Source organism: Lepisma saccharinum, chromosome 15, assembly GCF_977018435.1.
Source record: "Lepisma saccharinum chromosome 15, izLepSacc3.1, whole genome shotgun sequence".
NCBI classification, from domain to species: Eukaryota; Metazoa; Arthropoda; class Insecta; order Zygentoma; family Lepismatidae; genus Lepisma; species Lepisma saccharinum.
In genome coordinates this window covers 35,811,579-35,827,104 of record NC_139243.1, presented here as the reverse complement: position 1 = coordinate 35,827,104, position 15,526 = coordinate 35,811,579, and the positions used below count along the sequence as shown (strand labels likewise).

The following is a 15,526-nucleotide window of genomic DNA, read 5'->3' as shown; positions in this document are numbered from 1 at the left end:
ACAATGTTTCATTTTCTGGTGGACTTATAGTATTGTAGAAAATGCTGCTTTTTGGCTTACACAGCATCTGGAGAATTTTTTGTGGCATATAGGAATTCTATAGGAAATGCCAACAAGACTAAGATCTATAAAATAATAGATGATAACCTCATCTTCACTAACCTTTCCGATAATTATGATCATGTTGTCAATGTACTTTAGTTATCAATCAGATATCTGGACTGCAAGTTTTACTTTGATATTCTTTCTAATATCTATTATTAAAAAAGTGAATTTTTTTACAGAGGAGCCATAAATTTGCAGAAGACTGAGAATGATAAGAATGAAAGAAACAAGTTTCTAAACTGATTTTTTTTTTCCCCACAAGAACCGAATTTAGAAGTGGAAGTGAACTGCTTGTTCATCTTGCAGCTTTTCCTCTTGCAGACTCCAAAATGGACATAAATTCCAGATGTTCTGCAAAATTCCCTGACATTTCCCAGTTTTCTAGGTTTTTCAGATGCGTAGCAACCCTGTTTTCCCAGCGGGCCAAAAAATCACATGCTGATTTCATTATTTATCTTTGTGAGTGTTTGTCAACATTTCTGGCACCCACGTCGCACACAGTTTGCAATAACACAGATTGTCTGTTACAATTCGATGCAATGTTTTATCAGACACTTCAGGAGACTCCGTGCCTAGATCAGTAATGGTGAAACTGCGATTGGAATGCACTTTCTCATCAACACATTGCACAAGATCGTCAGTCTGAACACTAGGCCTGTCGCTCCGCTCGTCATATTTGAAATTACTTCCCGAAAAGCACAGCACCATTGTCTTACCTTTCCTTCACTCATTACTGTTGGTCCATAAATGGCACACAATTCCCGATGAATGTCAGCTGCACTTAGTCCTGCATTGAGAAATCTAATGACAGACCTCATCTCACATTTGGTGGGATTCTCTATTACAGCAGTCATTTCAACTTCCTGCTACTCGCACGTACACACCTCCACACTGAGAAATATACCTCTGTTGAAGGGATGGAATACTAAAGCATGCTTCCGTGAACGTGCAGCTTCGTCAGTGTTACCAGTCCCAAGTACAAAATTATTGGCTCTTTTTTTTACATGTGCCTTGTATTATGTAATTTATCTACTTTGACTGAATCATATTCTTTTTTGAAATAAATGAATAACTGATGACATTTTGATTATATTCCCACTTCTTCTCAAGTGTCTGTCTAATGTGAAAAATTGGATCTGTAGTTGACCTGTTACATTTAAATCCACATTGACAATCCCCTATAATTTCATTAGCATACGGGGTTAGTCTTGCTAAAAGAATATATTTTATTATGTTGTTCAGAGTAGAGAATTCCATGGTAATAATTGCAGTTCATTTTATCACATTTTCTAAACACAGGAATAATTATAAATTCTTTCCACTGTTGATGGATTTCTTCTTTATTCCATGTTAGCTGATTGCCTGGCATTGCCCGGGTATTTATTATTCCAAAATAATGAATTCTAACTATAGTGTAAAATGTAACTAATTTTATTTACAGGTAGGTATTTAAAAGTATAAGTACTGTATACAAATGTCGTCGTTAATATCACTAATTAGCTTACCGACTCCGAAAACTATGGATTTGACACTAATGTAGATGTAGGTCATTTTTGACATTTTATTTGCACCCCCTCTCCCCCCCATGACTATAGGTAATGAACTTGGGACTTGAGAAGAATGGGAATGTCACTATGGATTCCACACTAATATCGGTTGTTTTATGTCACCCCCTTACCACCCTCTCCCTAGGGGTGGCAGGGGTGCCTTGGAGTTGAACGGCATTGGGAGAGTAACTATTCATCTTAGTGACCCCAAAAATATGGATTCCATACTAATATTGGTCGTTTTACATATCGCCTCCTTCCCACCCCCACCCCTAGGGGTGACAGAGGTATCTTGGAGTTGAACAGCATTCGGAGTGTCACTACTCATCTTAGTGACTCCGAAAAACTATGGATTCCACACTAATATCGGTCGTTTTATGTCACCCTCTGGTTAGGTAGGTACAGATTAAACAAATTAATTTATGAATTTGACATATTAACGAATTCCCACCATATTTCATTAACTCAGCCGATATTAAATCAATGCCAGGTGCATTGTTATTCGTTAGCCTTGTAATAGCATCTTTAACTTCAGTCAAGTTAGGTTCTGGAACTAAAGGTTCTGCTGTGTGTACTTAATTTACTTCTGATTTATCTCCTACATAAACATTTAAGGTCATTAAAATAGTTCTTCCGTCTTTTTAAAATATCGCTTGACTCGGTCAAAAAATTTTCATTTTTATCTTTTATCAAGTTTACTTTAGGTTGCCACCCCTTTCTAAATTCATTTACACCTTTATATAAATCTCTGATGTTCTTGCTTTTGCTGTTTGTTTCAATTTCGTTAATTTTGCTTTTCAAGTAATCTATTTTTTTACTTCTAAACATGTGGTTAACTTCTCGCTTTATTCTATTATAATTGCTTAAATTTGTATCATCAGAGTTACTTAAACACCTAAGTCTAGCCTGATTTCTTATTTCTATTAGGTTATGACATTTATTATCAAACCATGGCTTACTTTTTCTCGGTTTATGGTATCCTATACTTTCTTTAGCTGCTGATTCTATTGCATTACGTATGTGCTCCCAATTCTTATTTATGTCTGTTTCATTTATATTTTCATCATCATTTAAATCCTGGAAAATATGGAATCTATTTGACACTTTAATTTGGTAATCTTTCTTAATTCTATCATCAGCAAATTTTCCTGTATTAAATTTTAGAACTTTTAGATTTTGTTGCTGATGAATTATCACTGAGAGTCATTCTCTTAATTCAAGAATTACTAAACAATGGTCACTGGCACCTCTATGTGAATGAACGTCAATTATACTAGTATGCCTTCTTCTATCAATGAGAATATGGTACGTAGGACCACATAAATTTATTCATTCATTGAAAGCATACATGATTAGTTTAATGACTTAAGTGGGACAATTAATGGCCAAACTATACATTTTGAAAAAGGAACTCCGAGAGATTAAAATTAATATCAGTCTCGACAAAATAGAGGTCTACTTGCTGTATTTATGACTAGCTCTTGGAATATCAAACAAGCTGCGTCGGCTGGCATGTAGCAACAGCATTGCCAGGTGTGTAGAATTTTCCACTTTGAATTCAAATCTCAGTGAGAAATTATAATTTATGATTTTCTATGTAAATGTTCCGCACCTTGGCCGTGCACTTTAAGGGAATGTGGAACAGTCTCCACGGGATCTTAACAAGCTCTTCCCCTATGGCAGCGTTGACAACTTAGCTCTCTCGGAGCCAGATAGGGCTCTTTCTTGCACTCATTTGGCTGTGAACTGGGGTGCCTGCCCCTGTGCCCCACTATGATGCCATCTCTGGTTCCGGCACACATAGACCAACTTTTGCATTGATTATACATTTTGCATGTGACATGATATTGTTATATTGGCTGCATTGCCCCGCCCCTTCTTATATCCCCAGCTACTTTTTTTATATGGCTGTGTTCACATGAAATTGGCATAATAATGTTATCGGGAATACTTTATTTTCGATTTCATACAACCTTCAGTGGATTATTGAGATGGGTGATGCCACCGGATTTACATGGTGAAAACTGAAATTGTCATCAATTTAGAGTTAACGGTAATATCAGTACCCCACCCCTTTGACAACTAACATTACCCTAGGAAGCACTTTATCCAGACTCTGTAAATCTAGATCACTGAAAGTCAGTTTCAACTCCATTTAAGGTGAAATTTAGCTCTTCTATATGCACCAGGTTTTGCAACACTGCCAGGATAGCCGTAGGAGGCAAGGAGAAATGCATTGGCGTTATGGAGAGCATTATTTGATTTGCTCTCTTGCAAATATCAAACTTCCGATGGAATAGAGAAAGATATCAATGAGAAGAGGGCAGTTTGAAGATGCATTTCACCAGCGGAAAAGTCGTAACTTCCATTTGCTTAGCCGTAACTTGATGTTGAAGTTGATTTCCCATAAGGAATACATGGGATTCCGAAAATTCTTATTCATCATATTTTTCAAACATCGTGTCCAGCTTAATAATCAACATAAAAAAATGGTTCCACATACAACATGGAGAGAAATTCATACTTTTGGACACACCAAGGTTTTTTTTTCAGTAGCAGTGCCCATTCGGGCAATACTGAAATCAATGCACAATTAGTGCGGAACTTTATCTTCTCCCCTCAAGGTGTCATTCTTTGGACACCGGCTACGGGATGTGCACAAGTTGGAGTCCCCTAGGGGAAGCGTAACAACTTCTCTGAGATTTCAACCTGTGTACCAGACCAGTGGCCACCCACATTCGTGAGTAAATTGAGGAGCTAAAATTAGTAGGGAAACTTGGTCATGGAATCCTACAATGACTGGGGGGGGGGGGGGTGCTGAACACAAAACACCCTGCAACTGGCTTGATGATCTCTCACCTCGGGTGAGTGAGTGAGTAGGATCAGGTGGGAATGAGGCTGTTGTGCCATGGGTTATGTAAATATACGGCCAATATTAGGCACATGATGCTTGTGTTTATGTTGACAAAATTTTGGCCCCAGTTAGTGTGTTGTCTATAAGCTCTAATACTAAGTTTTGATTCCCCAATTGGTAAAAGAAACATTTTTCTTCCCTGACAACTGGATGCAAGGTAAAATATTTCACAGTCATCACAATACTGTGGCCCTATGCTGTGTTAGTGTTCATAACTAACGTGATTACACATTCACTGCTTGTAACAGTTAATCAATTTACAATTTTGAGTCTGGACCGTATGTTTTTTATTGTGTTATCACAAAAATTCAGTGATTACAACAATCATTGCTAGAAGAACATGAAAATAAAATGTACTGGAAGATTAAACATTATTATTATAAAAAAAAAGCCACCGAAGTGCAAAACAAAAATTGTGGATCATATTGGTCAATGTATTTCAGTGTGCTCTGTCATTCGTGGAGCACCTCCCTTGTTTAACACACACACACATACACATGTAGGTGAATGGGTCCATGCCTGCTTCTATATCAGTAATTTTTGGATGGAAGGGAGAATTACTGGTCAAAATTGTAAAGTCAAGTTATATGCTTCAGTCTGGTCGCACGAGTTATTACTAAAAACATGTCTCATATTTCATTTGCACAATAAATATGTAAAATCTCTGTTTGAGAATTGGAAAATTAAATAAAAATTAAGTGAAAAAATGTGAGTCCTATAACTTCAATAAGCAAAGAACAATGCGTGCTTCGAACCAACATAGTTTCATTCCTTAAAACATCACAGGATGTAGAATAAAAAAGTAAATAAAATTGCGGTGGACAATTTGCTTACCATTATCTTTGCCGTTGACTTTTCTTGGTGCAGAGTCTGAAGAAGACCTTGCTAGACAGTTGAAACGTTACGTTTAGTTTATGTTTTAAAATAAAATAAATTTCTGCCTTGGTCAGTATATTGAGTTTTTCAAAAAAGTTACTTGCTAACTTGCTATACTGCAATTTGAACTTAGAATCTTCAAAATTTCGTACATGCAAACTTAAAATAACGGCAATATTACAGCAAAAGATCACAGTCGCCAGGCTGAAATTTTTAATCGCCATGGCGACCTGGCAACTGGGATCTTTCGAGCCCTGGGCATGGTGATAGGCATGCTGTGTCAAACTTATCTTTCTAATTATTTGAAATAGTATAAGGGGAAACGCCACGTCACATCTCATCATGCAAGTGTATAACTCCACAGTCAGGCAACCAGAATATTTACATATGCTGTGTAATCTCAAGGAGGAAAAAAGGGGGGGGGGGGCCTTGGCAGGGGTCACAACCCACCTTTTGGCCCAGTATTCCTAAAGAAAAAAAAATCAAAGGCAGGAAAAGATGACAAGAGCAGGTGTGCCGATTAAAAATTCTTAATTGATCCAAAAGAAAACAAATGGTAACAAATGCTTTATTCAAAGTATGCACCATCGCTAGCTATACATTTTGCCCATCTGTCCGTCAAATTGTAGATGCCCTACCAGAAAAATCGTTCACGTTTTGAGGTGATCCAGTCAGCAAGCCATTGTTCGACATCTTCGTAATTGGGGTGTAAGGGGTGACCTTCCACGTAGGCGCCCAAAAGTCAACCTCACTTCCACGTAGTGCACCCTGGATTAAAGACTAACGAGGCTCTGGCGACTGGCCCTATGGCCAGTATAATTTTGTGTGTGTTGTCCTGTTTGTTGTCCTTGTGTGTGCTGAGTGCCCGTTTACAGCCTCAGCTTTTAACAGAAGTCAGAACATTTTAACATTTTTAGTTATGCAACGCTAGAGTTGTTATTTGTAATGATAAGGGGCTGGCCCCCGTATAATGTGACGGGAGCAAAATAGCCTAACTGCTGACGCTCCCAAAATTTTAAATTCAAAATCAAATCAAATCTTCGTAATTGTTGAAGTGTTGCTGGGAAAGTGAGTGAAACACCGATGAAAACAAGTGGTAGTCCGAAGGGGCTAAGTCTGGTGCGTATGGCGGGTGGGGCAAAAATTCCCAGCCAAGTGCAGAAATGGTGTGTCAGATGCCTTTCGCTGTGTGTGATGAGACGTCGTGCTGCAAAATCACTTTTCCATGTCTTGTCGCCCAATCTGGATCTTTCCCATGGCATGATGACGATCAGATATGGTTTGGCGACCAACATTTAACTTCTCTGCCAGTTGTTGTTGCGTTTGCGTATCATCTTCATCCAACAGTGCTTCCAATTCAGCGTCTTGGAATTTTTTTGGCTGGACCGGGCGATCTTTGTCTTTCGAGTCGAAATCACAACTTTTGAATCGTCGAAACCAATGCAAACATGTGTCTTGCATTAGGACATTGTCACCATACGTTTCCACAAGGATACAATGGCCTTCACTCACGTTGTTCTTTTGATTGATCAAGAAAAGCAGGACATGCCGCAAATGCTCCTTATTTGGTTTGAAGGTCGACATGTTTACCACACAAACCCAATATCACGATTACTTGCACTCGGTTGCAGATCCACGGCACTTTGACAGGTACTGTTCTGGCAATACACTGACGTAACAGTTGAGACTGTGCACCAACCCTTGCTTCCAGCACCATCCAGTGATGAAATTAAGAATTATTAACCGGCACACCTGGTATGAGGGCTGACTACCAAAAGAGCATACGTAACACCCTGTTTTTTCTTCGAAAATCCTGGACACGCCACTCTATACATGGATTGATCCCACAAAAAAAATGCACCATATGGCAGGAAATTTCAAAGGACTATAAATTCCAAACTAGACTTGATATTCCAAAGCAAAAAATATATGTTTTCTTATATTTCGCCAAGGATATCATGTAACAAATTTTGTCCTAATCTGACCTGGTGGTGGACACTCCTGGACAATCTTGTATGGAATGACCAGTAACCCTGCAGCACTGGTGGCACAATACAGTAAATTATAAGCATCATAACCTACAGGAAATAAGGTCCAATTTTGAACCTTATTACTGCCATGCTCATTTTCAATCCTTCTACTAAAATTTCCTTCACCTACCTTTCTGCAGGATCTGCCACTTCGCCTTCCACCTCATCAGGATTCTCTACACTATACTTCATGTCTTTATCTTCACTTAAAATTACTTCACTATTGTCACCGTCCTCAGCTGGCATTTCATTAACAAATTGTCCATGGTCACATGGACAATATCCTGCACTTTTAGGAACATTTTCTCCACTAGGAACTTCCTGAGTTTTGTCTTCGAAATGAATCCAACTATCACCACTCACACTTTCCACTTTACAAATTGAAGTTTCATTCATGTTCTCAGTAGATAGTTTGATGTCAACAGAAGCATCCTGTATGCACTCATTAGATGGTTTGATGTCAACAGAGATATCAACATCGGGAGGCTCCTCGAATGATTCTGTTTCAGTCTTAACACACGACTCATCCGGAAGCCACACATTCTCCACAGATGTTTGTTCACAAACTAATGGATCAGCACTTTCTGTTTCAGACTTTATGAGCACTTCCACTGGAGAGAAACACGTATCAGACATCGGAGCAGCCAAATTTTCTTGACTATCATCAGACCAGGATGCAGAAGCCTTCTGAAAGACAATCACACGCAGTGTGGATTAAAACCCTGATCTCTAATTTAATATTTCAATTTTACTTTTTTAAAATAAAAAATAGTCAGATTTTTATATTTAAATCACAGGTCATTAAAAAAAACACCCCAAAAACTTCTGCACACTGTAAGCCTTAGACTTTCTAAAAAAAAAGGGGGATGTGAGGTTTGATACATGCTAGTGGATACAGGGACAAAGAAAATTGGCTATAACCAGATCTAGCACCTCAGCAGAATACTTGAAATAATACAGAAGACAGTCAGCATGTTCCAATGGAACAATCTAATAACAGTGATAAATATTTTTTTGATTCATTTTGTCCATGCTGCATCTGAATATTTCATGGTGCTCCAAGACAGAAAATGCATAACAGTAATTGCACTTGCAGTACAACTTAGAATAAATATTCCTCAGGGGGCAGTAGCTACAGAGCTAAACTAAAATTGAGGAAAAAAATAATACAGATGAACTTAAAATTAGGGTTCCAGTGTTTGTGTGATCCGATTTTGTTATGTAAAATATAAAATAGCTATGAAAGACCTTCTAGGACTGGTTATTAAAAGATAAAATGCAGTGTTTTGATCTTCTAGACAAAGGTTTCCATCAAGAATGTTGTTATATAAAAAAAAACTTACATTTGTCCTACAATTGGCCTTTCAACCTCCTCATTTTACAAAGTTCCAGATGAACACTCATGTTATAAGACTGATAAGTTGAATGGGGTGTTTTTTATTACCCTCTCTATGTACGGCTTTTATTACTATTTTAGGTCTCACTGCAGAACATGGGCTGCTTTTTTCCTCTAAATAGACGAACAAAATTTATATCCCCTGAAAGTACGTACCTTCTACTTCCATTTTCCGGTGTTAGTTTTCCAATTACTATTATATTATTGCGTGTAAAAAATGTTTTCCTGCTGCTAAAAGCAATGCATTTCTCCATTCGTTCGCGTCCATATTGCTTATGCACAGTTGCTGTCATTTGTTTCGGGGTCTTCTCCGCACAAGAGTTTTGCTACCTTGTGTTCAGACGTCACACTAGGAATGCCTACGAGGTTAAGTTAGGCCTGTTAGGTTAGTTTCCATTAGCATAAATAGAATGGAAAATTATTCTTTGGGCTAAGAGAACTAAATCAAGCTAGCCTAAAATAAAGATGCTTTTTCCCGTGACGTCAGAACACAAGGTTGCTCAAGTGTTGTGCGATAAGTGAGACCCTTCCTTTCGCTTAATTAGAGTTGATTTGTCACTCCGGATTCCACCCACACACACGCAGTTTCTTTCATTATTTCAGACGAACATGCACAGTTTCTTTCATTATTTCCGACGAACACGCACAGTCTCTTTCATTATTTCAGACGAGGTATGCTTACAAGGTTAGGTTAGGCCTGTTAGGTTGGGTTCCAATAGCATAAATACAATGAAAAATGTTTTTTCCTGCTACTAAGATAATGTATTCATGTCCATATTCATTCACTATTTCGACGAGGAATGCCTACAAGGTTAGGTTAGGTTTCATTAGCATAAATACAATGACAAATTAATATTCAGGCTGAGAGAACTAAACATAGCTACCTAACAACGTAGGCATTTTTTGCTTTCACTAGAGTTGTGCAGGAATGTGAGCCACTTTTTCCTTTCAAGAGCGCCCAACCTGGATACGTATTTTTCAGGTTTTTTTTTCAAAGAAAAAAATTTTCCGCACCTTCAAACTTACATTTCCCGATTACTAACTACAAAACATTACCAAAAAATTATGAACCGTGTTCCTCCCAAGCAGCCCATACTCTGCAGTGTTACCCTATTTTATTATGATGAGTGCATTAACACATACATTTATCAAGAATGTATGGTAAAATATAATGAACACATTATGTAACTCAATTGAATTCTAAATATTTCTTTAAACATTGCAATATCTTGTTCTGATGATTACATATACTCCATTCCTTATGTATTTCAAAATAGTTTTACAATGAGGTCCATGCCACACAAAAAATGATTTGCTGTGCAAAACAGGAGAGAATAGTGTAATATGAAACACAATTTTATTCACAAGAACCCTGATACTTACATATCCCTGTCAAAGTAGTTCTTCAAGAAAGTATACAGGATTCCATTATTAGTAATGTAAAAATAATACTTTCTATTCATTACAAATACATCTATTACCACCCCAAGAACAAATAAGATTTGACTGCATATTTTAGTACGTCACAACTTCAAGTAAAAAAAATTAACTTTACCTCAAAGCCCATCTCCCCTCTCCGATTCTCTTCTGCAGATGATGGGATTTCCTTCAGAAGGTTTTCCGATTCAGAAGACATGTTATGGAAGTCCTGCCAAGATCATCTAGCTTGTATATGAATGAAGAGCATACGAACTCTGGCGCACTGTCATCCTCTGAAATCTAGAATGAAGAAAACTGAAGTCATAAGTAGAGTAGGGTTGGGACATGGGTATTTAGACACTGAGTAGCTAAATAAAATTTGGTTAAATACTGGGTATTTATTAAACATTTAGTTATCTACCAAGAGCCGCCATAGCTACGTTCGTAGAGCATCTGGTTATGACTCGGAAGACCTAGGCTCATCTCATGGCAGGTGATCTGCACAAGGAAATTTTCCAGTCATTTCCCTGTTTCTGCATGGCTCTAAGGTTCAGACTGCCTCGTATAAATCAGTACCTGGAGGGCAACCCTGGAGAGTAAAGGCAGTCAGGCAATCACAACTATGGCCACGATCAAGAATATGTGGAGCTCTATAACTCCACATCACACCATGTGCCTGCACAATACACAGGGATAACTTTGTATTTCTTTCATTTTTAGTTATCTACCTCAAAAGTAGATATTTAATATAAATAGAATGTTCCCCTTTATATTTTGTCTTGAGATAAAAATATAAACATTCCTCTTTGCAATTGTTACAGTTGAACATCTGGAATCCATACCAGAATTGTAAAATTTACTGTAAACTGTATTCTTAAATTATACAAAGCTTTGTATATTTCTATTCCTATTATATTTTGGTGATTCCAGTATTACATATTGCACGTCCTCACTTCTCTAGCTACATTCACATCTCCTATTCAGGATGGTCAATCTTGGACCACAATAAAACTCAAGTATAATTTCTGGTTTCAGGAGAACTTTCCAAAAATTCAAGGGTATAAGCAGATGTTTTCTCTATCTCAACATTACATGGGCCATTTCATACATAATGCACAGTGTGACAATACTGCAGAGTGGATGATGCAACCGAAGTAAGACTGGCATCATTTTACATAGAGGGCATGACACAGCCAGCCATATGTTTGTGAGCTCTAGACTTTACTTTACATAGCGTGACTGTGAGACAGAGTGGAAATGGAGGCTGCAGATGTCTCGGGTACTATTAGAATTGAAACTCTACGTGGCAAAAAACAGACAGAAATCTAAAGAGCATTACTGGAAGTGTGTGGCGAGTCAACACCATATAGTACAGTGTCTCGTTGGTCAAATAATTTTCATAGTGGTTGTGTGAGTATACAGGATGATGCAAGACCAGGAAGGTCGAACACAATAACTGATTAACGATGTGTGCACCTCATGGCAGCAGCTCTAGAAGAAGATTGTCGTGTAACTTGTGAAGAACTTTCTAACACCACAGGGATCCCACCAACGTCTGTATACAGCATTTTGATCAATGTAGGGAAGAGAATAATTTTGGCACGCTGGATCCCCCACTTCTTGACAGCTGCACAGAAAAAGATACGCCTGGACAATGCAACCACGCTGAAACAAAGATTCAACATTGAAGGAGAGGCATTCTTGCATCGGATTGTTGCAATTGATGAAACGTGGATCAGGGACTTTGAACCGGAACTGATAATGCAGTCAAACGAGTGGACTGCATCTTCACCACGACCCAAAAAAATTCAGCATGCACAATCAAATTTCAAACAAATGATGATTTTTGCTTATGATCATCAGGGAGCAATCCTCACAGACAGAGATCCATGTGGCACACGTGTCAAGGCAGTGTATTACCGTGATTTCTTGTAAAATCTGCAAAGAAAAATGCACAAAACATGCCCTCAGCTACTCGAGGCTGGTCTACTCATTCTTTAAGACAACGCTCAGTCACATATCGGGTATGTCGTCAATGAAAAACTAGGTGATTACAGTTGGGATGCGATACCCCATGCTCTGTATAGTCCACACATGAGTCCCCCTGACTTTGACCTCTTCCCCAAGTTGAAACTGCCTTTGCGTGGACGTCGTTTTTCATCTCTGGAAGAGCTTTCTACTGCCGTTACCCAAGCCATTCAACAGCTGAACAAAGATGGCGTATGGGATGGCATACAGAAGCTTCCTTGATGTTGGGATTCGGTCATTGCCAAGCAGGGACACTACATTTGAAGGACTGTGAAGAGACATTGCTGCCACAGCAACATATGGGTGAGATATATAATTAGTGTGCATTATTTATGAAATGAGCCATGTATATATTAACAATATAAAGGGTCTGTGTGATTACAATGTATCCACAAAATACTACATAATTCTATTAAGGCGAAGAAGGACAATTACGCACCAGTTGTGCATTTATTTCAATACATTTGGATTGGGCACTCCTATTTAAAAAAGCGTTTAGTATGTAAGAGAGCATGAATTTCTCTCCATGTTGCAAGTGAAAACTATTTTCAAGTTGATTAGTAAGCTACACATGATGTTTGAAAAATATGATTAATAAGTATTTACAGAATCCCATATATTCCTTATGGGAAATCAACTTGAACTTTAAGTTACAGGCTAATCAATTGGGAGTTTTGACTTTTTCTTTTACTATGACATAGTTCAATGTGTCCTTTTCTGTTCATGTACTTTTCTACATCATTGGATGTTTGATATTCCCAAGAGAAGGAATAAAATAATGGTCCCATAAACCTAACACATTTCTCCTTGCTTCCTACGGTCATCCTGTCAGTCTTGCCAAACCTGATGTGCATAAAAGAGCTAAATTTCACTATTAATAGAGCTAAAGATTACTTTCAAGGAGCTAGATTAACGAAGGCTGCACAAAGTGCCTCCTAGGGTAATTTTAGGTGTCAGAGGGATGGGGGCGCTGCTATTACCGTTAGTTTTAAAGTGATGACAATTTATTCTTAGTTTTCACCACCTAGATTTGGCGGCATCATCCATCGCAATAATCCAATAATGCTCATATGAAATTGAAAATAAAGGATTCCCAGATAACAATATTGTCATCTTCATCTCATGCACAGCACAATATATAAAAATAGCTGGGGAGGAAAGAGGGATTGGGTGACGCAGCCTATATATGTATATTTCACGTGAGGGTTTGGGTGATGCAGCCTATAAATGTATATCACGTCACGTGCAAAATGTACGCTCATGGCAAAAGTTGGTCTTTATGGGCCGGAGCCAGTAGTGGCATCATAGTGGGGCAGAGGGTGAGTGCCACAGTTCACAGCCAAACAAGTGCACGAAAGAGACAGATCTGGCTCCAAAAGAGCAAAGTTGGCAAACAGTAATTGGCAGCTGCCCCAGCGAGAAAGACCTAGGGGAAATTGTCCCTCTCCCTCTTAAATGGGATATGTACACACACACACACACACAGCTGGATTTTCCTCCTCCTCATCAGTTCCATGTAGAAACAGCCAATGGAAGGGAAAGGGAATATATCTACCTCTACCTTCCTTGCCTCCCCCCCCCCCCCTGTAGTGGTTGAAAGGTCGTGATTTCAAGTGCTCCAGTCTATCTCCTATATGAACAGATAGGGGATTCGTTTATCCTTGATTCAATTGTAAATCCTCTAAAGAACTCGGGCAGGGTGAAATTTGTGCAGTACTTATGTTCTCTGTATTTACACCACAAATTTTTACACATTGTACAATGTGTATGTATAACATGGGATGCATTTTCAATATTTATGAAATGGGAACTTATTATGTGCAGACAAAAATGGTATGCTTTCTTTCTTTTTTTTCAAATATGGAATATATGATGATTAAATAACAAATATTTGCTCACACTCTCTCTCAATCTCATTTTAGTAGTGCTTAATTTAAATATACTAATCTCTTAGCCTCCTATGAAAACAATTGGGTAAGCTAAACAATCATAACTACAGACATATTTATTTAGGCAAGAGAACATCCATTCTTGTTGTTGTTGTTGGTTAGGTTTATTTACCTTCCCTTTTCTGCCACATTTGGTTATCACGAAAATGGGGATGAAAGTGATATATGATGGAATTGATGAAGGCTGGGATTCAAACACGTGACGAGTGTGCATTCTTGTTCCTGTGTGTTGTAATGGACACTGCCAGTTTGTCATGACTACCTTGACTTTCAATGGAATCGTTACAAGCAGTGGCGGAGTACCAACTAGGCCCACTAGGCACGTGCCTAGGGGCGGCAAATCTTTTTTTCACAATATCAAGAATAATAAGAAGTGTCTTACGTACACAGTGACAATTTAGACCTATGAAACCAATGTTTCAAATCAACGGTTTGCAACACTTTTGCTTCATACGAAAGAAACCTTGATGTATTTATTGGATTTATGTGTTATCAAAAAATGTTTCGTTGCTCTGCCTCCTTCAGGTGCCAATCAATTTGTTTTTAACCCGTGCTGTGCCTTTTATCGCTTACAATGACAATGCAAGCCGCCCAGCCATTGTTGATTTGTTTTTGTAAATACATACCCCTCGATCTTCCACTAAGCATTTGTTAATGGCCAGACAGGAAAGAAGACTGATTGTTTGAAACTCGCATCTGTAACAATGCCTGTCTTAAAAAAAAACAAAAAAAAACACATAAACACTGCTGATAAGTGAGTGAGTGAGTGCAGCTTTCGCGTGGACCGCAACTAGTTTTTGTCTTACTGGATTCTCTGGCTGGTGCATTCAGTTTGTTGCTAGTGCCTTTGCAATTTGGTGTTTTTTTGTTTGTTTTTTAATGCAGCAGGCAGCATGAAGCGAACAAAGTTAAGTGGGGCGGCTTATCGTAAACTTGCAAACGAAAAGCGTGAAAGAGAAGCAACCTTACAGAAAAAGCTTGGTACAGTGGACACGTTTTTTAGGCGAAAGGAACAAGTGATTTCCGAAAGCAATCCAAAAATTGAAGTGGAAGCGGCTACATCGAGCAAACTCTGTGAAACGTAAAATGTTGAAAATATTGTGAGTTTAGTGGAGGAAGAAAGTGCACCTGATGTAGTGTCCCCTCAGTTCGTAGGAGTTCCTGATTGTGACAGTGAGAGTGCAAATTTCGTTAGTGACGATCCTGCCGAGTGGTGTCTGAATGAGTCTACAATTGACATTCTTCTAAGACGTGGAATTAAT

At 38.3% G+C, this 15,526-nt stretch overlaps 1 protein-coding gene across 1 annotated transcript in view; it reads right to left on the bottom strand.

Annotated features, from left to right (window-relative positions):
• LOC145999203 (uncharacterized) overlaps positions 1 to 10,504 on the bottom strand; it is a 100,772-nt gene extending 90,268 nt beyond the window's left edge. The window contains exons 1-2 of the mRNA XM_083136136.1: positions 10,424 to 10,504; positions 7,603 to 8,159 (exon numbers count right to left, since the gene is read on the bottom strand). Coding sequence (XP_082992262.1) covers positions 7,603 to 8,159; positions 10,424 to 10,504 — 638 coding nt within the window. The remainder of the gene's footprint in view (positions 1 to 7,602; positions 8,160 to 10,423) is intronic.
• Positions 10,505 to 15,526: the final 5,022 nt, after the last annotated feature.